At 40.3% G+C, this 23,278-nt stretch overlaps 1 protein-coding gene across 5 annotated transcripts in view; it reads right to left on the bottom strand.

The window, feature by feature from the left end:
* Positions 1-5,362: 5,362 nt before the first annotated feature.
* Positions 5,363-23,278, bottom strand: part of LOC308393936 (uncharacterized protein) — a 57,962-nt gene continuing 40,046 nt past the window's right edge. For 3 of the 5 annotated variants that reach the window (XM_080878002.1, XM_080877999.1, XM_080878003.1), the window contains exons 6-42: positions 20,398-20,540; positions 20,298-20,315; positions 19,452-19,658; positions 19,349-19,375; positions 19,173-19,235; positions 19,009-19,092; positions 18,880-18,930; positions 18,640-18,780; positions 18,451-18,504; positions 18,105-18,149; positions 17,903-17,965; positions 17,019-17,150; positions 16,743-16,808; positions 16,634-16,660; positions 14,520-14,618; positions 14,402-14,437; positions 13,426-13,512; positions 13,199-13,231; positions 13,055-13,090; positions 12,898-12,957; positions 12,517-12,594; positions 12,277-12,312; positions 12,123-12,176; positions 11,677-11,748; positions 11,508-11,573; positions 11,392-11,419; positions 10,921-10,953; positions 10,803-10,837; positions 10,561-10,677; positions 10,327-10,474; positions 9,680-9,744; positions 9,325-9,453; positions 9,194-9,226; positions 8,746-9,108; positions 8,462-8,659; positions 6,782-6,891; positions 5,363-6,690 (exon numbers count right to left, since the gene is read on the bottom strand). In XM_080878002.1, the coding sequence (XP_080734128.1) occupies positions 6,480-6,690; positions 6,782-6,891; positions 8,462-8,659; positions 8,746-9,108; positions 9,194-9,226; positions 9,325-9,453; positions 9,680-9,744; positions 10,327-10,474; positions 10,561-10,677; positions 10,803-10,837; positions 10,921-10,953; positions 11,392-11,419; positions 11,508-11,573; positions 11,677-11,748; positions 12,123-12,176; positions 12,277-12,312; positions 12,517-12,594; positions 12,898-12,957; positions 13,055-13,090; positions 13,199-13,231; positions 13,426-13,512; positions 14,402-14,437; positions 14,520-14,618; positions 16,634-16,660; positions 16,743-16,808; positions 17,019-17,150; positions 17,903-17,965; positions 18,105-18,149; positions 18,451-18,504; positions 18,640-18,780; positions 18,880-18,930; positions 19,009-19,092; positions 19,173-19,235; positions 19,349-19,375; positions 19,452-19,658; positions 20,298-20,315; positions 20,398-20,540 (3,248 nt within the window). In that variant the 3' untranslated portion in view covers positions 5,363-6,479. The remainder of the gene's footprint in view (positions 6,691-6,781; positions 6,892-8,461; positions 8,660-8,745; positions 9,109-9,193; positions 9,227-9,324; positions 9,454-9,679; positions 9,745-10,326; positions 10,475-10,560; positions 10,678-10,802; positions 10,838-10,920; positions 10,954-11,391; positions 11,420-11,507; positions 11,574-11,676; positions 11,749-12,122; positions 12,177-12,276; positions 12,313-12,516; positions 12,595-12,897; positions 12,958-13,054; positions 13,091-13,198; positions 13,232-13,425; positions 13,513-14,401; positions 14,438-14,519; positions 14,619-16,633; positions 16,661-16,742; positions 16,809-17,018; positions 17,151-17,902; positions 17,966-18,104; positions 18,150-18,450; positions 18,505-18,639; positions 18,781-18,879; positions 18,931-19,008; positions 19,093-19,172; positions 19,236-19,348; positions 19,376-19,451; positions 19,659-20,297; positions 20,316-20,397; positions 20,541-23,278) is intronic. The other 2 variants (XM_080878001.1, XM_080878000.1) reach the window with 2 other exon arrangements.

Below are 23,278 nucleotides of genomic sequence, written 5' to 3'. Positions count from 1 at the left end.
TGTACAAAAACAGCAGAACTTTGAACCTTGGCTGCAGCCCAACAACCATGACATATAAATAGGAGCAAGGTCATCTCCATCCACTCATTTCTTCTGGGAAAGCAACATCATCCAAAGTGGTCACAGCAACTGAAATCAAAGGGGAAAAAACAATAGTTTTGCTATTTCAAACCTTTGTTGTTCTACAGAAAATTTTTCAAATAATGGTTTTCTCTTAAAGCTGTTATTGTTTGTCTGACCAAATCTGGGATCATACCAAACCGGTTCTGTTTGAGGCCTTCAGGATGTGCTGTTTATTAACAAAAACACTAAGAAAAATGATTTCTCAGCAGCCTGTTGGGTCCTGCCAAGTTGCATTTGACTCTCACCTCTGTACAACTTCTTCAGAAGTCACTTGGATGGGTGACAAAATGTTTCTCCCACTGGAAATGCTACCTCCAGATGAACAGAATCAACTTTTTGGGATTTACTTACCTGGATGGATTATGTGCATGATTCAATGACTCCACTGACATGTTCATACTCAGGTTTGGACTGTGTTTAAGCAGGCTGTAAGTGAAATGAAAAAAAAAAAGTGAAGTGCCATTCAATAAATTTTTGTCCCTAGATAAATGAAAATATTCCAAATTTTAGGAGAAATTGTTGCAATTTAGAACATTTATGAAAGACTTCCAAGCATGAAGTTCATAGGGTACATCTCAAGGTATCCATTTTCTCACTTAACAACACATTAAAAAAATGCCAGAACAAAATATTTTATGTAAAGTCTTATTGTAATTAATTTTTGAGTAAAATTTGTTACATGTTACTTAATTACAGGCTACTTGTGCCTTAGTCACAGGTTTTGCAGGTGTTTCCATAATTTGGCTCGCATCCCAGAAAGTACTTGCAGTGTACTTGTTTCATTGTTTCTTGCAAAAATCTGACTTCATCGTTCATTGTTGTGTGTCACTATATCTTATAATGATGAATGCATTATAAGAAACTATTTGCCTGTACTATCCATTATTTGCTTATTAGGTACACATAGCGCAAGTCATTGTTGCCTGTTGGTGGTGCACAGGAACACTTTCTTTTCATTTCTGGGATTTGTGTCTGTGTAAGCCTGTTTGTCTTTGTTTATGTGTCAGGTCAGGTCTTACACTCCACCTCTCTGAGAACATCTCAGAGCCCCTCAAATGCCTGTCTCCCCCCACCACACTCCCTGCCAGTGGCTGATGCCCTCACCCATCGGTGTGTTGGTGGTTCTCTGTGTCCGGGGCTGGGTGCTTGGGTGTGTACTGGCTCATTCCCGGCAGCTGTTTAGTGGGGCCTGGCATCTGGGGGCTCTGTCCGTGCCATGTGGACGTCGTATGGGGCTCTCCTTAGCTCTTTTCTAGGAGTGTGGCGCGGTCGCCCCTCCAGTGGTCTTCCTTGGGCTTTTGTGCTCCGGGGGTCCTCTAGATGTCTGGGGCCTGGATCTCCTCCATGCCTGCTTCATGCCCTGGGGGACAGGGCTATGGGCTATGGCTCCCCACACCTACTACAGGGAGAAAGCTTTGGAGTACAAGCACACTTATGCATACAGGTGTGCACATAGGTGTGCACAGAAACACATTATCTTCCTTGGTTGCAGCCTTTTATCATATCATGCCCTGTCGGTCTTGTATGCGGCTCAGTAAAATTCAGTATTTATTATTTACTGTTACTTATGCTTATCTAGGTTGTTGCTGTGATTTCCCTACTGTGTTGTTGTCTTTTTGCTTGTTTTATTCTTTTTTTCCCCAGCAGGTGATCTAGTGGATTTTTTGTGTCTCTATCCCTCTTCCCCTCTGTTTTTCTTTCCCTCTCCTTTTCTTGAGCATTTTCCCAACTTCTCTTGTCTACATTTTTTCCTTTCCTATCCTCCGGTCCTGTCTGTTCTGATTGTAATTACTTAAAAAAAAATAAAAACATAAATAAATAAAGATCAATCAAGTGGACCAGTATGGCAAAGTCATATTGATCCACTTGGGAAAACATTTGCATTTTTCTTGGCCTTCAGATTGCTGCAGTGCTGATCGGGACAGGCAAAAAAAGAACTTCTGGATCACTTTCATTCACAAGCATGTAAATACAGTATATGCAGAGCCTCCACCCAACTTTTGGTTAAACAAACATTTTTTTCTATTCAACTATTTTAGAGAAATACAATGCTTAACAATTTTTTTTTTACCACGTGCCATAAAATAAAAACAAACAAAAAATATTTTAGAAATCTGTTTTGTTTTAAACTAAAACTAACTTTGTTATCTGAGTAAAAAAGAACAAACTAAATTTATGATTTTCTACCCGAATTTGAGCCGGCCGACTGGACTTCTCTGAGAACTAAGAAGTTAGTCAAGCAAAACAGAGCATGTTATATTACTAGTCAGTTAAACAAGAGCAAAAACAGCTAGTCCTAAAGTTAAAAGAAGTATTCAAATATTAATTTGTCTTCAACTGTCACAATGTAAGGTGATAGTTGTAAGTTTCAGTAGAACAGAAATTCTCCTTTCTTTATTTTAGTCACTTATTTTGAAAATGTTTTATCTAAATTGTGAGGCACTTTATAACCATCTGGTTTACAAACTGCTGAACAAGTAAGGTTATTATTGTCATGATTAATATTTTCTTCCAGAAAATATAGTAAGTGTGTCAGGATGGCTAGATAACTTGAAGTTAGCCTAGCCAAAAGATATCTATATATTTTTTAAAATGTTTACACTTTGACAAAAAACACAAAGCAAAAAGGCGAGCATTGTCAGGATCTACACAAGCTAACAGTTGCACTACTATCACAACAGTAACAAATTTAGCCACTTCACTATTAAATTAACTCAATTTCAGTGCACAAGAACACAAAACAGTACCTGTTTCTATTTCAGTTCATTAAACCATCAAGGCCTCGAGTTGCAGAATAGCATTGCACCTGACTCTGCACAAGAGAAAGTCATTAGAAAACACCTAGATGCTTTTTCGGCTCGACTCACTAAAAAGAGCCAGCTCTTTCGGCTCCTAACCGGCTCTTCAGGTTGTTTTGTTGCTTTAATTACTTTATTATCAACAACAATATAAAATTATTCAAAAAAGGAATTACTAATGTAAAATAAATAATGAATTTTATTGGCTGGCGTGTGGAGTGAAGTGGATAAAAGTGCGAGAGAGAAAGAAGAAGAAAAAAAACACGGCTCCAAATAAGGAGCCGGCTCACATCGTTCATGTCAAAGAGTCGGCTCTAAGAGCCGTTTCGTTCGCGACCAACACGTCACTCACTACCTCTATGGTGGGATTGCCGGTCTTAACTTCAGGATGTGTATTGATCTGGAAAGGTACCCATTTGTCTTTAAGTTTGTGTGTGCTTGGATATTTCTGAGCATTGTCGAGTACAGTGAAGGATCCTTATGGTCGGAAGTATACCGTTATGTACTCCATTGTGTCTTCATTATGTTCCCACAGTTGGGCTGCATAAGAAAAAACACTTGTTTCCTACTCTATCTTCTGCATAGGGTCCTTTTTATTTTTACCATTCCTCTTACCATAGCCATCCAGCAGTCTGTGTTCATTTTCATTTATGCTCTTCTCCCTGCCCCTGTATTCATCTTTTCTATAGCAAAGACCCTAAAAGCCCTCCTTGGCCTGTTGACACGTTGCTGCCATGCTTGTGCTGCTGCAGCAAGGACAACACTGCTGCCGATGTTAGTGATGATGGCAGCACAGAGGGATATGCTCATGAAGACAGAGACACATTAGAAGAAATGAAAAAGGGGTCACATGGTGGAGAAGATGGTGACAAATCAGAAAGAGTGGTATAAGGAAATGCAGTCTTCTACAGCAGGAATGTCTAACTCATTTCACATCGTGAGACACTTTGAGCTTAAATAAGCAGAACTAGTGAAACTCCCCTTTCTGTCACTTTAAAGGAGATCAGTAGGAAGCTTCGTGAAACCTGTAAAAACAGTTAAAAGTCCTCAAGACCATAATACATATTACACCATAATTTGTCTGACTTTTAAAGAATTTATTTGCAGTGTGATTTTCTAGGTTTTTTCCCCCCTCATTTTGTCTCTCATAGTTGAGGTACACCTATGATGAAAATTACAGGCGTCTCTCATCGTTTTAAGTGGGAGAACTTGCACAACTGCTGGCTGACTAAATACTTTTTTGCCCCACCATGTTAATGAGTATCTGTACATGTCGGTTTATATGTATATATGTTTTTTTATTTATTCTGTTTGGTTTATTAATATGAGTGGTGGATCAGTTAAAGTGGTGGTTTAATTGTAGCCCAGGATAACTGTTGGGTGGTGATGACTTGTAGAGGTGTTTAGGATAAAGGATAAACAAAGTTATGCTGACAAGTGGTGTTTTCTGTGGTCATCTTCTTCTTTTGTCAAAATAAAATAAAAGTGTCAATCATTGAAAAAGTGGATTTCAAATTAGTCTATATGCGCAGTTTCTGCTGTTTATTCTACTGTTGGCTCTGCATCACATCATACAGAACAGCAATCTCAAATATGGTCCTCTCAAGGATGCAGAAACCCCAACCATTTGTTGTTCAAACTTTTTGTTTGTGAGGGGCAGCCAATCAGAAGAAACTTAATTTAAAGGAACAAAAATGATGTATCAGCATGGTTCCTTTGTTACCAGTGTTGTTTAAGTGTGGCCTTAAAAGGGGGAGGGGCTAAAACAGAAAGGCTGAACAGAGGAGCTGGGAAAAGATACATGAACTGATGTCGTCGTCTTTATGTTGTTCTGGTTCATCAGCACTAATGTTGGTCCAGGTTCAACATTGCAGGTAACCAGTCACATTGCTTTGATGTCATAGTTTTGCGATGTGATGTTAAAACACCATCACACCAAACCCTAACCACAGTCTTGTAACCCTAACCCTAACCACGATCACATCCCAACCCCCAACTCTAATCCTGACCCTATTTTGGATTTTTTCCCGAGTGGGCATCAGCATTTTTTTTCCGCATCACAAAACTATTACATCATAACAATGTGATTAGTCACTTGCAATGTTGAATCTGGACCAACATTAATTATAACAATTCAGTATCATCGCCAATATCAGCAAACAACCATCAATCCCCTGTATAAGATAAACAAGGGTAATTTTGACTCATGGAGTTGGAAATAAGCATAATACTACTTTATCATTAATACAAATATAGTTTTTAAGGCTACAGTTAAATGAGAAATGAAGTGTATACAGAGTGTTTGTAAACAAACTGTGATTAATGTTTTGTCCCATTAGGTCTCAGAAGTAATCAGCACATGTACAAACTTCTTAAAGGCCGCTGGTAAACCAGCAGATGATGAGATCCATGACTTACGATTAAACTTGCACTTTTTTCCACACAAATTTATTAAGAGAAACAAAGCATTTCAGCGTGTTGCTCACATGACAGAAGGCACAACAGTTAATGCACATTTCACTGCATTGGTTACAGCTGTTAGCACACGAAGAGGATGAAACCTCTCCACTAGAGTGGCAGTGGGCAAAAAGCCAGCAAAAACACACGACATGACAGATTTATGGCTGAATCCTCGGCATGATGTATGTGATTTGTTTGCTTCCTGTGACTGCAAACAAACTCATTCTTACTTTGCGCATGTACTGGACTCACATCGCAAATTATAGGCAAAGCATAGTTTAGAAAAAAAATAAATATCCCTCTGTTATGGCTAAAAATACAATTTGAAAATATCTTCCCTTGAAGCAGAGTAAAAGTCTGTGGGTTACAGATAAAATCAGTGTAAAGAAGCTTAAAACACACACTTCACATACAAAATAATCCATGTTTACTTTGCTCTTGGACACTGAACATTACATTATCATAATTTGTTTGACTAATATCCATTTTCACTCTATATAAAAACTAGCTGTGTAGTTAAAGGCACAGAAAACCTTATTTAAACCATTTTAACACTTTTTCTCAGCCCAGAGACACAAACATAAACATTGCAGTGGTTCAGACATAGTTTCTCGTGGTACTAGTCACGATGTGTTCTCTGCTGCAGGGTGTTGTAAGTTGCCAAGGGGGTCACAGAAATTGAAAAATGACAGTTTAACAGCAGCCTGTCCTTTCAGAATAAGACCAGATATGGACTTTAGTCACAGAGCAGAATTCTTTCTATAAACTGATTTTTCTGTTTCACTTATCACTGATATATTTATCAGTCTACTTCTTCTGTGGTGCACAACCTTAAGCTAGCGGTGGTTATGATTATTAGAGACACTGCTAGCTGGCAACTTTCAAACAGCAAAAGAAATGACAGAGAAGCTGCACCAACATGGCTGCCAGAGACAGTTACAGTAGGTCACCTGAGCTTAACTTGCGTGGGTAATCCTGTGTAGCACCATAGAGTAGGAGTTAACATACATAAACTAATTATTCTTTAGAAAATTCATATTTACAAAGGCACATCATAGTGTGTGCGTGTTTGTGTGTGGACAAAAACGGTGTCCGTGTCTATCTCCTGGAGTGGCCGGCGCTGTTCTCGATGCACAGCACGACGTTGGAGCTGGAGCAGCTGCTGGAGCTCTGCTGCAGCAAACTGCCACTCTGCAGCGGCGACGCCATGCCGGTCAGCGCGTGTTCGCCCACGCGCCACGTCTCGCAGAAGCTGTCGACGTGCCGCTCGCCTCTGCTAGTCGACCCGTGCCAGACCATCTTCTCTGGCCTGTGAAGAAACAGAAAAGCGTCATTCCGTAGCAAGCCTTAAAGACGTAATGCTAATGTAATGTTACGATTCATGCTGATTTGAGCCTCACCATGTGTTGTCGTGAAGAACGTCCTTGCCATCAAACGAGTAGATTGACACGTTTTCCTTCATTCTGCCGCCGCTGAAGATGTCGTCCCAGCTGTCAAACAGAACCTCGTCCTGGTGAACGCGAGGCACATGAATGAGTCAAATTACACTTTGTTGGGAATGTCAAAGCTTTAAAATGAGTCAACACTTAAGCGAGTATTTGAGGCTGGCTTTAATAGTGACTCAGTTCCACAGACTGTATGAAAAGGATGGAAATAGTCATAGTGCCACACATCTCTGTGCGCACCGAGAAGCTGAACCAAGGATTTGCATTCATCACTCCATCAGAACCTTTGCCATTGACTCAAGTTTTTTTTTCTTCAGCATATTGTTTTTGGACTTTTTCTGGCCTTATTAGACAGACTCAGTGAAGACTAACAGGAAAGCGAAGGTAAAGAGAGACATGGGGCAAAGGGCTGGACTTGAACCCAGGCCGGCCACTCTTACCCATGTGGCATATGGTCGCCTGCTCATCCAACTTAGCTAAACTGGCACCTGCTCAGACCAGTTTTTGTTTGATATTCATACCTACCATTCTCAGTTGTTTTAAGGACACACTACACAATATCCTAAAATATGCCAAGTTTTCAGCTAATAGCTCTTTGTAAATCACTTTGTCGCAAAAATAATATTTTATGTCTGTCAAACTGTGTTATCTTTGGCATTTTTCATTGATTCAACCAAAGAAATGGGAACAAATGATGTGGTCTGTGACAGGCTGCTAGTAACAAAGTGTCTAACAATACAATGTATAACTCATTCCTTGTGTTAGCTACCTCTTTTATCACTGAATGATGCACAGGTAAGTGTTAAATGGTTTATATTCCTTTAAAAATGTTCAGGTACAAAGACTAGACTGACAAATGAGTGAAAAAAGAAATCCGGGAGAACTATTGCTGAAGAATGCTTTACAAATTAGAGTGTCCTGTGATGGCACGCATTTTAAAAACAGACACGCCCTCCCTCAATTTAAGTCTTTACAAAATCCAAACAGCACAGTAATGCAAATAATTAGCCCGGTGTACAGTTGATGTGAAGGGTCAAATTAGTGATTCATAAACTTTATGTGTTTATACTGGGCTGTAAATATGTTTACTTCTGCTGTAGGTTTTTGTCCTTTTGAATGTGGAACTTTAGCGTGACTGACTTACTTCTTTGACCAGTCTCAAGTGGCCATTAGAGGAACTGCAGGTTTTTGCCTCAATTTTGCCCTCTTATAATCATAGCCTAACAGAGAGATTACAGCTGAAGCAAGCTTCGATCTGAAAGTTAGCATAGCGGTATCTTTGACTGACTGATGGGCAGCTGTAGTTGCTAGCTTGCTCCTGAGTCAGTGGTGTCTTCTAGAGCATTTTTAATCGATAAAGATCTTGGCTTCTTGTGCTCCAGTTTTACTGAATGAATTTCTATATTTTATTCGTCTATTATTTAACACTAATCTGTACCCTTCCATCTAAATATAGTCCCTCATGGCTCTAAAGGCCAACATGGCTGTAACTGTAAGGATAAAGTCACAGCAGGAAGAGAACAGGTGATGTCACTGAGATTATGTCCATCTATTTTATACAGTCTGTGAGAGCAATGCATAAACTTTCACGAGACACCGGTCACGTCAGGTTGGGTGAGAACACTGTTTAACTACCTTCAAGTTGACTACTGATAAATTATGTCTGTCAGTTTTGCGGACGATGCTGTGGAGATCCTGGAGTCTGGAAGACAGGAAGGCCCGGAAAGTTCCCTTCATCCCGATGCCCTGAGCCTGGGTGAAGCACAGGAAGTCTGCACCGCGGATGCCCCGCATGGAGCCGGTCTGAGGGCTGTTCAGAGCAATCAGGTGGAGCTGTGGGGAAACATGCCAAGAAGTAAAAATGTATTCTTACAATGTGAGTAGCTAGACTTTGAGATGTACCAAGTGGTTTGTCTTACCACTGGCCCAGAAGTGTGATAGTGGACCGGACTCTGGGGTTGACGTGGGGGTGGTCTTCGTGGAGTGGTGATCGGGTAACGAGTGTCCACAACATAATACCTGTTATCAGGCGAGTTTAACCGGTCTGTATAACTTGGAAACCTGGGATCTGTTAGTTCCGGGTACCGTGGTTCTGACTGATACCGCGAATCAGGCTGGTATCTGGGATCGACGTAAGTAGGTTTATAGTCAGGCTCAGCATGTGGTTGGGCCGGACTCTCATGCGGCTGGTTGAAGTGGTTGGTGGAGGTGCCCGTGTGGGAGTGGTGGTCTTGGAAGTAAGGGACAATTGGCGGAGGCTCCACAGCAGCAACCTCATTACCCTAAATATGCAGCATGTGGCTTGTTAAAACTGGGCACGCTATATACCTGAATTACCAGATAAAAGACAAATAAAATTATGCTCACATCCTCCCTGGGGAAAGCGATGTACTCCCCAAGCTGAAAAATAAGAAAAAACAGAATGAATATAGATAAAAACTCCACAGTTGAAGTATTTTTGCATCTTTCCGGCTGATTTATGAAGATGAATGTTTCACCTGGACTTGACGAACTCCATCTCGGACTCGTAGGTAGAGATCTGTTTGGTCTAGTATGTACACCAGAGAGCCCTCAGGTTGTCTTCTAGCTGTAGCTGTCATCATTTCGTAAGACCTCAACACTGTCACCTGCAAACACAGACCACAATGTGGATTACTGTGCAGCCGACACGTGTGTTTTTGTTGTGGTTTTAGAAAATTATTTTAAAAAAACAAAACTGGATGGACTTCCAAGTTTTATGCTAATCCATTGAGGTAATCAATGATAATTTCCAGCTCTTTAAAATTTGAACGCCCAACATTTTTTTTAAAGTTCATGACAGACAACCAGAAAATAAACAAAAGTTTTACTCACCCCAGAGGTCACACCAGGCACTCCAGGAGGTCCAGGAGGTCCTGGTGGTCCAGGAATACTGATAGCTGTGGTTCAAGCACAGATTTGTTAAACATAGGCTAAATGCTTGGATAAGCATTATCGTTATCGTTGCAGGCGCCAGACATGGGAAAGAGAACGCCTTCTCAAAAGACATGAATCTGAGCACACAGAGTTGAAATGCAATGATGCAGTGAAGTTTTCTTCAGTATAAAGTAATAAAATGATAGTTATCTATGGGTAGACAATGAACAGATAATTCAGCACACTTTAAATGCTACATCATTGTCCAAATTCTTAAAACCAAAAACCAAAAAACTAGTTTAAAAGTGAATATAAGCAGGAGGTTTAACTTTTACAGGCACTTTTGTATCAGAGGCTTTTGTTGATGACAAACCTGCCAGAATTCCATCTATCACATAAAGTTTTCTTGTATATGTGGGGAAATTTTTAGAAATGATAAGCAGCTCTTCATGCACAAAAACTCAGAGGACACTTTAAAATGCAAGACTGTTAATCCAGGTGGGGTTTAAATTAAAGGAGCAGCAAGTCATTCAAATTTTAATATATAAATCACCTTCTTTTAAGAAGTCTTTCATATTTAAGGGATGTTTTCCAGTTTAACTCACTCTGTGTGCCTCTGTAAGATCCATCTAGTGATGCTCCTGGAGGTCCAGGTGGCCCTGGTGGTCCAGGTGGTCCATCATACCCTCTTCCAGGTGGTCCAGGTGGCCCCTGGGGGCCTGGTGGGCCAATAATGGAGTCTCCTTTAGGGCCCTAATAAGACAGGAGGACACAGAGTCTGATTTACAGCATCTTTAAAAACATGAAGTGGCAGTATGTTTTCCAGAGTGTGATCGTACTGGAGGTCCAGGCACTCCCGGGGCTCCGACTCCGCTTCCTCCATACCGGGGGTCATAATATCCTCCGCCTGGCTCTCCTTTCTCTCCTTTCATGCCACTTTCACCTTTCAACTCATTCTGGGTAGACACATTAAAAATCAGAGAGAAAGCCAGCAGTACAATCAAAACTCAAACCGATTTGAACAACTTAATCTTAAAATATAAAGACATAAAATCTAAAGTGTGCAAAGGCGAGGGATTACCTTTAAACTGTAAATGTCAATGTTTGATCCAAAACCTGGAACAGACAAAAATGTCTTGCCTTAAATTTGTCCACAGACTGAAAACTTTAAACATTTACACGTCTGTCAGGGACGTTACCTGGTGGTCCCCGATCTCCTTTCTCTCCTTTAACTGTTAAAAAACAACAAGTTAAACAACCGCAAGAACACAGCATTTCCTCAAATCCTGACTTTATTTACTGTAACTGCAAAGGATAACGACCCGTTATTAGAGTCAGGCCAAACATAGAGGCCAAACAACTGCTGCTTCTGAACCTTTTAGTTACTGCTAAACTCCACCAGTGGGACGGTGTAATTCAAACACAGCTCTCCACCTAAACCCTTTTTAACTCTAAAATCACTGTGGGGAGAAATCTTTTTGAGATTTTTGGAGGTTTTTTAACTGCTGGACCGAGATCAGACAGCTGTTGCATATCTTCCAGCCTTTCTGCTAAGCCAAGCTAACCATGACGCTTCACATTCACCATACAGATATTAAGGTAATATATTGTACTTCTTAAAATGTTTCTCATAACGTTGGCATCTAACATTGAATTTGAAGTGAACTCACCAGCGTAATACCTGGAGTAATCATATCCCTGAAATTAAAAGGAAAGAATTAGGGAACTTTAACCCATTTTGACCGATATATGCACCACAACAGGAAAATATCATGTCTGGACTCACTCCGAGTCTGTCAATAGGAACAGGAGGTCCGGGAGGCCCAGGGGGCCCTGGTGGGCCTGGTGGTCCCTGAGACACAAAAAATAATATTGATTACTGTTTCTGTAAAAGATGACAAATGGATTGAAATCAGGATCTGATAAAAAGGCAAAGTCAAATCTTCAGCACTCACAGGGTATCCGTATCCAGATCCACTGCCTGCATCTCCCTTCTCTCCTTTGGCACCGTTTAGTCCTGGTCGACCCTAAAACAAGGTTGCAGAATGTCACAGTTACATTCTGACATAATGAACTTCTAAAAAAATAATTAATTATTAATACTGTCTTCCCTCTCAACCCTGCAAATCAAAGCTTCCTAAGATTGGACTCCACTGTTGTTCTCTTTTCACAGTTGTTGTCACATAAATCTAATATGAAGAATCAACTGATTGCCATAGTATTTGCACAAACCACTACATTTCTGACTTCATACTTTTACACTTTATATTTGTAGCCATGAGATCAGCATCAAGGGTGATATTTCCCTACTGGGCAGTTGTTTGTGTCATTACTCCAGTCAAATACCTTCCTAACTATGTGAAGGCTTATCATGAAATCTTTGTAAAGATGCCAAACTTACCGATCGGCCAGGAAAACCAATCTCCCCCTTCTGGCCTTGAGGACCTTGTGGACCCTGGAGAAAAATGTACATTGAAGCTCGTTATACTAATCTGATTTTGCTAACTTGTTAAACAAGTCTAAAGTTGTGAACTTTTAAAATTTAGACAACATACTGGAAATCCCATTGGGCCAGGACTTCCTCTCTCGCCCTGCAAATTAAGACACAAGCACACTGTAAACATCACACACAGTGATATTTTGATTTAAACATATTAGGAATGATCACCTGAACTAGAACTATCCATGCCAACACTGATATCGGTATCGGATCGACACTAAGGCAGCTGGATAAATACTTTGTTTCTATCATCAAAGTCCATAATGACAGATTTTTTTTAACTTGATTTATTTACCGGCTGTCCTGTCAAGCCTCCCAGGAATAGAGGTCTCCCATCAGGCCCCGTGATGACACTAGGCTCTCCTTTTTCTCCCTGAACAAAAAGCAAGAACTTACAAAAATACTACTGGAAACAGTATTTAAGTCACAAGGCTTTTAAAAAATATTGTTGATATTAAAATATTGAACTCCATTCGTTTCCTGTTACTTTAACACAAATTGTGTTAAATAATTTGGAAAGTAAAAAGTATGTCACTTACTGAGAGGAATGTAATTAAAAATCATGTGAAATCATGTTAATATGAAAATGTATTAAATTAAAAAACAATGGTGCACAAAATATAATGAATATACATGTCTTAAAATGTGAAATGAACAAACAAAGATATGCACCTACCTTAGGTGCATATCCTGGTGGCCCTGGGTTCCCTTTTTCCCCTTTTGGTCCCATTGGGCCCTAAATCCATACACACAATATAATCACTTACTTGCATTGTTTTGAATCAGTTGGTTTCCTACAGGCTCAACTGTTTGATGATCATGGTGATACGTACTGGGAATCCTGCCCTGCCTGGAATACCTGGTCCAACCTGAAAAAGAAACGCAGTTTGAAAATGCTAAAATATTCTCTCAACTTAATGTTTTGTGGCGACGCTTTTGATAAGATTGTTAGGGGACTGAGGGGCGCATCCACCTACCTGCCCTGCTTCATTCCAATAAAGGTCGTTATACTAGCAAGACAAAGTTAGGTCAGTTAGTATGAATGTGAATGAACAAACAAGCATGCTGTGGCTATTAGTGTAGATGAGTAACATCAGGAGGAAAATCGATTTAGACAGGCTGTGCTGTGTGGGTTAGTGTTATTTCACATATTAATCCAGAATCATTCAACCTCTGTACATTTACAAGTTGAATGAAGACTCACATCTCCTCCTGGCTGGTAGATGATCTGTCCTGGAGGTCCAGGAGGGCCTGGAGGTCCAGGTGGTCCACCATCTCTTCCTGGCAAACCCTGTTACAAATTGGTGCATTATCAGGCAGAAATGGGTGAGTATGCAATATGTTCAGAGCATAGTTTAATCGAGTCCTTGTCTGAATGAATATTGCATTATTGAATATTGAACATGCATATGAAACTTTTGACTGGTACTGAATAATAATGGATTGGATTTTATATAGCGCTTTTCAAGGCACCCAAAGCGCTTTACAATACCACTATTCATTCACACACTGGTGGAGGCAGCTACAGTTGTAGCCACAGCTGCCCTGGGGCAGACTGACAGAAGCGAGGCTGCCATATCGCGCCATCGGCCCCTCTGGCCAAAACCTGTAGGCAAGTAGGGTAAAGTGTCTTGCCCAAGGACACAACGACCAGGACAGAAAGTCCAGGGATCGAACCGGCAACCTTCCGGTTACAGGTGCGATTCCCAACCCCCTGAGCCACGGTCGCTCCAATATAAAGGCATCATCTGCATATAACTCAATCCGATGGTCAGCGATCATAACATTGAGACATACAGAAATAAAAGGACCTAATGTAGAAACCTTCAAAGAAAGTTTTGTTGGTAACTATAATTGCTGTCATCGGCATATAACTAAACTCCACAAAAGGAAAGTTTGCATGAATTCAATAAAACTAATGAAAAAATAGGTAGGCCCAAACAGAACTTTGAAGCACTTGCGATCTTGCACGTGTTGCTTCTGTTCTAAAGAAATCTTCAAAGAGATCACATGATCTATGACAAATTATCCTACATACACATTCCTTTCATCGATTTAGATAGACAGTAAACTCTAGATAAATTATAATAACTAAAAGGTTATTTGGGAACTGCATATGCTGATGAAGCTGATATGAAATGAAGAGCTTCCTAACAACTTTAAGTCTGCATTCAACTCACCCTCTCTCCTTTCTCGCCACTGTCTCCCTTTGGACCCTAAAAAAGAATCAGGATACTGTATTAGAAGACCATATCATTAATACTAGTAAGTGTACAGTAACACTAATGTTAGCCATACTTTTTCTCCAGTTGAACCATTCAAGCCAGGGATCCCAGGAGGTCCTCGTGGTCCTTCTGCTCCTTTGCTACCAGGTGTTCCTGGTAAACCTGGATTTCCCTAAAAAAACAGTAAAACATATTCTTTACAGGAGTGGTGAATTCATAAAAGTATGACATAAATTCACTGAATTTAAATGGAATGCTGCTGCTAATATTGTTAATAAGACAAACTTTGGAAGACTTTTTTCATTTATGTTAATGTACATATAAAACATAGGTATGGTTTCTCACTTAATATCCAGGATTTTGGGGGGTTAAAAAACTGTGCTTATGAATTGTGAAACAATATAGGACTCATGTAGATGTAATGACTACTGTAAGTATCCTTGGGCAAGATACTGAACCCTAAGTTGTTCTGTGATGTATGCATCAGAGTGTGAATGTGGGCTAAAAAAAGTGCTTTGATGAAAGTGCGTGAATGATGGATCACAAATATGAAAATTTTAAAAAAAGGATATGAAGGATTATAATAAATATTATTAAAACACACACGTTTTAATAATCACTTTGTGTGTGACGATGTTGCACTGAGACTGATCCACACATTAAGGAGGGAATACTGCATATACAGACAAATACAGACATTTATACTACTCTATAGTAAGAGTCTATAAAAAATTTTGTAAGCATTTTTTTAGATCTTCATTTTTCTATGTGTAATTTATTGATATTAAAACTAGGCTAAATACTAATGTAATCTTTATTGTCAGGTCTAATAAGACAAGTCTTAGATGTTTTTAACTAACCCAGAGCTTATCAGACTGAAAAGCCAACTGAATATGTGATTAACAGATACACAACAGAGCAAATAATTGAACAAATCATTTGAAAACACATATATAACTGATATCAGTAATAAACAGAAAACCAAAGTGGCCCCAAAGTCGAACCTTGAGGCACACCTTTTTATATTTGATTCAGACCCTTGTACTTTGATGTGAAATTTATACTTTATGTGACTTAAGTAGCCACACTCATGCCAAAAAAAGAAGATAGCTCGGATGCTAAACAAAAGCAAAATTACTGTGGAGATAGTTGGATTTAATCCTAATTCGAATTGATGTTAATAGGGGCAGGGATGGCTCCAGGTCAGGGGTTTGAATCCACTGAACGGCTACCCTGAGGTACCCCTGAGCAAGATACCGTTCCTACAAACTGCTCCCTGGGCGCCCAATGGCTGCCCACTGCTTCACTGGGTGAATGGGTAAAATGCAAAGAGGAATTTTTCCCATGGGGATCAATAAAGTTTAAGAAGAAAAAATATACTACAGTGGCTTGCACTGCTGTTGAACAGTGCTCCATGGGATGTTCAAGGCTTGGGAAATCTTTGGGAAAGCTTGCTATAAATTTCTCAATAACTTTATTCCTGACCTGTCTGGTATCTAAACCCAATCGAGAATCTGTGGCAAGATCTGAAAACTGCTGTTCACAAACGCTGTCCATCTAATCTGACTGAACTGGAGCTGTTTTGCAAAGAAGAATGGGCAAGGATTTCAGTCTCTAGATGTTGTATAGGAATTTCTTTCACTTATTAATCACATTATTGTATGATGCCTTGGTGCTACTGGATTTTAACATGTCTGACACTCATACGTTAAGAGTGGGTGCAGTAAGGATGTTGGGGGAAACAGGAACTCCACAGGAAGAGTCTTTTGTCTCTTCAAGGACTCTGGGAGGTAGCAAGGGAGTGTAAACCTTAAGGTGTGAAACAGCTGTGTACTGCCTTTTGTTCCTGGAGAAGGTATTTAACTGAGAGCCATGCTAGGCTCAGTGAGACTCTGCTGACCGTCTGCCCCGTGGTCATGCAGGGGCTCCACAAGCTTGGTTGTATGTTCTTTGTGTGTTTGGATTAAAGAATGTCAGCTACCGCTCACCGCTCGTCTGCAGGCTTTATTTAAGTGGAAAACTTCCACAACAATGTGCAAAGCTGGTAGAGACGTTCTCTAAAGGACTGGCAGCTGTAATTGCAGCAAAAGGTGGTTCTACAATTGAATCAGGGGGCTGAATAATTACGGTATCATGGACATAAAGAAATAACTTATTCAAGCCATACAGTTTTTCTGGCATACTTACAGGATGACCTGCAATACCAGGTGGGCCCTGGAAAAATATGGCACAGGACAGCATGAGATATACAAAAATTTACAAGGAACAACAATCTCCCATATTTGTAACTCGTTACCTGGGGTCCAGGTTCGCCTCTGAGTCCAGGCAAACCACTGAGTACCTCATATCCATCTTGATCGCCCTGTATGGAGATAATTTGAAGTCAAAACAACTGATCACTGCTAGCTTCTCATCCACTCAGACTGTTTGGACTGGTTGACATTTCAGAGTAGATATCAATGGTTGCTACCGGCATCCTCAAACTAACAACTTTTTTTAGCTTGGTACTTGCTCTCATCTGTCCACAAAAAACAAAAGAAAACAAAAAAAAGGAGAAAAGGAATCTACTCACATAGCCAATACGATATGGTGGCCCAGGTGGTCCGGGGGGTCCTGGTGGTCCCACTGGTCCCATTGGACCTGGAAGCCCTGCCAGGCCAGTCTGTCCTGATGTCCCCACCTGTCCTGGTTCACCCTGAGAGCCCTTAGGTGGCAGAGGTCAGTTGTAATGTCAGATTATGTTCAACACTGTATAAAGAGGAGAAGAAAAGTAGGACAGGAAGAGCAAACGGTGGCATGACACAGGCACGTGCAGAGCTGGAGGTTAAATAGAGATGCGGATGAAGGTTACAGTTAAGGTTTGGGGACCTACTATGCTCATTAATGTGCCTGTATTTATTTTTGGATTGTACTAGAGCTGATTGTATAATTCAACAATGGACAAACATGCCTCTTTATCATCGCCCTGTATGTCTGAAGCAAGTCGTGTTAGTGCATGTCTCTTTCTAACAGGACACTGTCATATGATTAGCCAGCTTCTGGAAGCTTGCTGAGGGGCAGTACCCAGTGCTTGTGAGCTGTACGGCCTGTTCTTCATAGGTCCCTGTACCAAGTAACTATTTAAAGAAACCATTTTTGGTGAAAGTATCTAAAAATCTGCACAGTGTGAAGCCTGATTTATTAAAACTTTGGTCATTTTTAATATGAACACCTTGCTTTGTATATGCATGACAGAAACTAAGGAAACGCAGAGTAGGTCCTTAAATGAGTGAAGAAAGTCTTTTATGGAAACAGAATCTTTCACAGCTTCAATGTCTTGAAAGATTCTGTGAAAACAGAAAATAATAGTAATATAATAATAATAATAATAAAGAGTAAATAATGCAGAAAACTCGAGAAAATAAAATAAATCATCACAGCAGAGACATGCCCCAGGACCACCAACCCATTACACACCGTAGAGGATGGAGTAAAGTAAGAGAACAAGCCGGTGAAAAAGCTGGAGCCTTGTGCATCTTGCTAAAGGAAAGCAACAAAGAATGTGAAGAGTACATGGATGGGCCACCAAGTACAACATTTTCATATCAGTTCAGTGGGGAACATCTTTCTGCTTTCAATGATGAGAGTTTTAAGGGCTGAAATTAAAAATGAAGCTCACCTTTTCTCCAGCTGGTCCTGGAAGACCGAGGTCACCACTGTCACCCTGGGGAAAGAAGATTTAAAACAAAATATATGATAGTCAATACATTTAAAAGAAATGTCTATTGAATCATTACATTTAGTCCAGGATTGTAGGCTGTATTCATTTGAATCCTTCTTGAATTTTTTTTTTGCTGTTTTGTGGTCAAAATAAAAATCTTTAAAATATTTTGGTTAATCGCTAAATAAAACTAATGAATTTCTCATTCAGATTTTATTAATAAATGATTAAGTCTTTTAGTGAGTACATTGTCTCTTGCTAGCATGTACCATAGTACAGCCCCACAGACTGAGTCTATCTTTACCTTTCCTCCTGCAGGTCCAGGTGGACCGGGTAGCCCAGGAGGACCAGGGGGTCCCTACAGCAGCAAACACAAAACAGAGTCAGTATTTACTATACCTCAAATAAACATCAACAACATTTAAAAGCAGAACAATGAAGGCATTGGGTGGTAAGGAAGTAAAATGGTAAGTAATCAAAGTAAAATACTCACTGGCAATCCCGGAGCACCATCTTGCCCAGGTGGTCCAGGAGGTCCAACAGCTATTGGACCATCAAGGCCCACTGCCACTGAAGTACCAGGGATCCCAGGAGGGCCAGGAGGACCTGGGAGACCCGGTGGACCATGTGGACCCTAGATAACAAATCCCAAAACAATCATATTACCACCTCAAGTGACTACTTTTTACTTATGTTAAAAAAAACAACATAAAAACCCCAAAACAAAACATACCCGGATTTTATCCAAGTCTGGGAATCCCGAGCCCTCCATGTCAACAAATGTCTGTAAGAAGCATAAGTTTAGTGAAAAGTTTTGGAAGTTATGAAATGAATGAAAAGAGTGTGTGGAGCCTGGACTTACTGGACGATCACCAGTACCAGGTCCAGGAGGTCCAGGTGGACCTGGGGGGCCTCTGGGTCCCGGCTGACCCTCTCCACGTTCACCCTGGAGGATTTTAAGACCACGGATTATCACGTTACATAATGCCATGTGTCTTCTTTAAACAGATGACTTAAATAGGGCACCTTTTCGCCTTTGGCACCAGGACCTCCTGGAATTCCTGGAACACCCTGCAGCCCAGGAGGACCCTGGAAACAGAAGCAAAAACCCCAAATTACACTGATAATATTTCAATCGATTTATCTGGAAAAGCCTATAAATAATTCTTCACATATTTCAATGTGAAAACAGAGAAACTCACAGCTCTTCCATCCTCTCCTGGATCACCCTGAAAGATTAATGAACAACCTCTGAGCAACATGAACCTCCAAACATTAAACAGCTCTAAACCTCGTTGTACTCACAGGCTCCCCATCAGCTCCAGGAGGTCCTGCAGGCCCATCCGACCCTGGCAGTCCTGGTGGTCCGGGGGGTCCGGCCAGCTGCTGCACAATAGAGCCATCCCCAAGTCGGACCACCTCAGCTGCAGGTCCTGTAGGACCAGGTGGTCCGGGAGGCCCCTGAGCCCCACGATCTCCTTTTTTACCAGTGTAGCCTTTGCCAAGATCACCCTGTGAGTGAGAATGTTGGATTTGGAAGGAATGTAATACTTAGTTAATACTTAGGTTACAGGTTTAGATAATTTAAATGTGAATTATAGTTTTAAGCTTTATGTGTATAATAAAGGCAATAATAGTTTCTCTAGCAGAGACACAGTAGATCTGTTGACAGCAGAAACAAAACATGTTGTTATGGATGAACCTGAAATAATTTCTATCATTTCTAATGGCAAGAATAAAATTTCAAATTCAATCTGTATCATAAGTTTTGCTCCCGGCTGATCGGCATTTAGACATTTCTGCTCTTGTGCTTCAATTCATTCATTCTGACATGAGCCTTTCTGCTCATCTCCAACATGTTTTTATTCCTTGATTCGACCAGAGTAGCCTTCAATGATTCAGAACTCAAAATAGTTTTAGCTCCTCCCCCTATAAGGCCATCTTTTCAACTATATGTGACACCGGACAGAGCCGAGTGCGAAAAACAAAACTCATGGCTCTGAGACTGAGATTTTAGAGTTTTCTGAATCCTGAGCTTCTGCATTGCAGGGATTATTTGTACACATGCTGACCTCCTTATTTTTGTTTAGCTCATTATGTATAAAAGCCAAACTGCATGTGTATGAGTACATGGACAGACACTTTACATACCTTTTCACCTTTTTCACCCTGAAAAGCAGGAAGAAACAGTTGAGTGCATCAGCCATACGATCACTAAAAACACACTCACAGACACAAAGTGGTGTCTTACCTTCTGTCCTTGGACTCCACCCTGTGCAGAGAAACCAGAGCCAGAGCTGACACCTGAATCTCCCTTCGCTCCTACAGGGCCCTGGTCCCCCTTTGAGCCTTTCTCTCCTCTGTCTCCTTTTTCACCTTTAGCACCGATTGTACCTGAAGTAATTTAGCAAGTTAGGAACATCTAGACTGTGCCGCAGGACAAGAATGCTTAAATACAAATGTAATATGTGTAAATGTAAGACCAGCAACTATCAATGCATCATCTGCTCTTATATAGCATATGGATGTCAAGCACGCTGATCCAGCAAACAGTCCTTCACCATCACCCAAAGCAAAATGTGAAATTGGAACTGCAATAATCACAAAATGAAAGCACAGAAGATGCCAAAGCAAAAGCCAAAAAATGTCTTTAATGAAATTGCCTTCTATTTATTTTTCTCTGCAAATAAGGCCAATTTTATTTTAGAAATCAGTCCTATAGAGGGAAGCAGGAATTCTTGCTTCTCATTTCAAGGTTAGCTGTATCGTTTCTTCAGGGTTTTATATTTAACTTAACAGGTCCACCATAAATAAATAGATAAATAAATAAAACCATGTTGATCTGTAAGTTTGCTTTTGGTAAAGACAAAAAAGAGACAAATATTAAAGCAGACACATTAGCGCTGCTTACAATTAACGTTGGTTTTCTATTGTTGGTGACGGCTGGAGTGAAAATGTCTTTATGAGCCCAAACAGGTCACGAGAGGCAGAACATGCATGTTTTACTGTTTTTTGTATTTAAACTAGTAGGTTTAGTTGCTTCTGCTTCACAATAAAAAGTTACAGTAGTTTTGTTTGTGGACTAACAAAATTAGTAAATATTAAATAAAATGAGTGAAAATGAAGTAAAAACAGGAACATAAATAAATACCGTAATTGTCGGGCTATAAGCCGCTACTTTTTGCACAAGCTTTGAACCCTGCGGCTTTTAGTCAGGTGCGGCTTTTCTATGGATTTTCCATGATTTTTGTCATATCGTAAGACGATTTGTTTTGTTTGTTCCGCTGTTGTACGGCACTACGTTGCCTGGCGGAAGGATCGGGGTTCAAGAGTGGTATGTTAGTCACATGTCCGTCCGCCAGGCAACGTAGTGCCGTACGAAGTAGCGCGAAAAACAAACTTCAAAGTAGCGCTACGCATTCAGCGGGAGTCGTGGATGACGAGCGGCGATAAACTTGCGAAAAGCAAGTTATGCCCAACTCCACCGGTGGATTCTGACAGCGTGGAAAAGTGCGAAAACATCCACGATCACCAACGGATTTTGAAGGGCTGGACTGCTGCATGATGGAGAGGAGGACACCGCCACGGCCCTTCAGAGGGTGTTCGACTCTGACACTGACAACGAGGATTTCTTTGGTTTTGAAAGTGACAACGAAGGAGAGAAGCGGAGAGTGGATGACGAAGCCATCCTGAGCCTGTTCGTTTCCGACATTGGAGAAGAGGACTTTGGTGGTTTTAGAGCGCAGGAAGAAGAGAAAGATGGTGAATGACTGACTTTTCTTCTTGTTAAAGCCGTGTCACTGCACCTGAGCCTAAAAGGTAGGCCGAATCTATTTTCTGGTGTGCTGTAGGTTACTGTTATGTACTACATGTGCAAATATGTACCCATAACTTGTTTTTCAAAATATTAATAAAAGGGGTGTGTCTCCAAACAGCCATCTCTTTCCTGACAATTCCCTTTGTGCATATTCTCTTACATATGATAAGTCAACATTGAAACACCTGCAGCTTTTAGTCAGGTGCGGCTAATGTATGTACAAAACAGGATTTTCCCCTGATTTTAGCTTGTGCGGCTAATATTCAGGTGCGCTTTGTAGTCCGGGAAATACGGTAAGTCAACAGTCAAATAAAAAACACACGAGAACAAATAAGAGGAAAAAACAGGAAATAGAAAGTAAAAAAAAAAGTTCAAATAGGAGAATGGAATGAATAAATAAAAATAAATAAATAAATAAAAAATGAGCAAAAAAAAAAAGGAGGAAATAACACCATTAATGAAAAACATAAAATCTGAAACACCAATTTTCATCTTATTTTATGTATTTTTATATTTAAGGTATATGGCACTTTTTTGAGCCATTTATTCATTCATTCATTATTTTGTCAGTGTTGGACCTCCATGATCTTATTCATCTTATTCATAGCCTTTTCCTTTTTTGTTTTCTCTAGGTCACGAGCAGTTGTCCAAGCATTTCACTACATATCGTACTGTGTATGACTGTGTACGTGACAAATAAAATTTGAATTTGAAATTTGAATTTGAGCGTTGCCCATCGTCACTTATACAACAGAACGTTTTACTCAAGAAATGTCCGATAGAGCATTAAAGGTAAGTTATTATATTATGTTTTGCACCAAAGTTGACTGGAACAGAGATTTTAATAAAGATTATACCTTTAAAATGTCATTTCTACCATCCTGTGATTTTAATTTAAGCCAATCTGATTAAACAGAGTTCCTGAGGACTATTCAGAGTAGCACTACAAGTAGAAATAATGTTGGATGTTGTGCTACAAATTTCAGTAGTAAGTAGTCAGCTACTTCAGTAATCATCAAGATTTGCTCTCTTGGGGACAAAACTAAGACACCATCGCATTGAAGCCTGCTGAGCGGATGCTGACGTTCAATCAACCTCCACCCATACACTGAGCAGAATGAGAAAGCAGCAACAGCCAGAGCGCTCCTTCTTTACTGTGATAGGAAGGCCACAGATTGATTAGGACATGATCCTAATCTGATGTGCTGCCAGCCGTTATCAGGACCCTTTTGCCCCCTGCGACCCACCTCTTGAGCCTAATAATCCAGGCTTGCTGAAGTCCTGCCTGCTGTACTCCACGGAGGGCTGATACCAG

This window comes from Rhamphochromis sp. 'chilingali' (genome assembly GCF_963969265.1).
Source record: "Rhamphochromis sp. 'chilingali' genome assembly, chromosome: 3".
Taxonomy (NCBI): Eukaryota; Metazoa; Chordata; class Actinopteri; order Cichliformes; family Cichlidae; genus Rhamphochromis; species Rhamphochromis sp. 'chilingali'.
The sequence above is the reverse complement of the archived record's forward strand: the minus strand, read 5'-3'. Positions and strand labels throughout refer to the sequence as shown.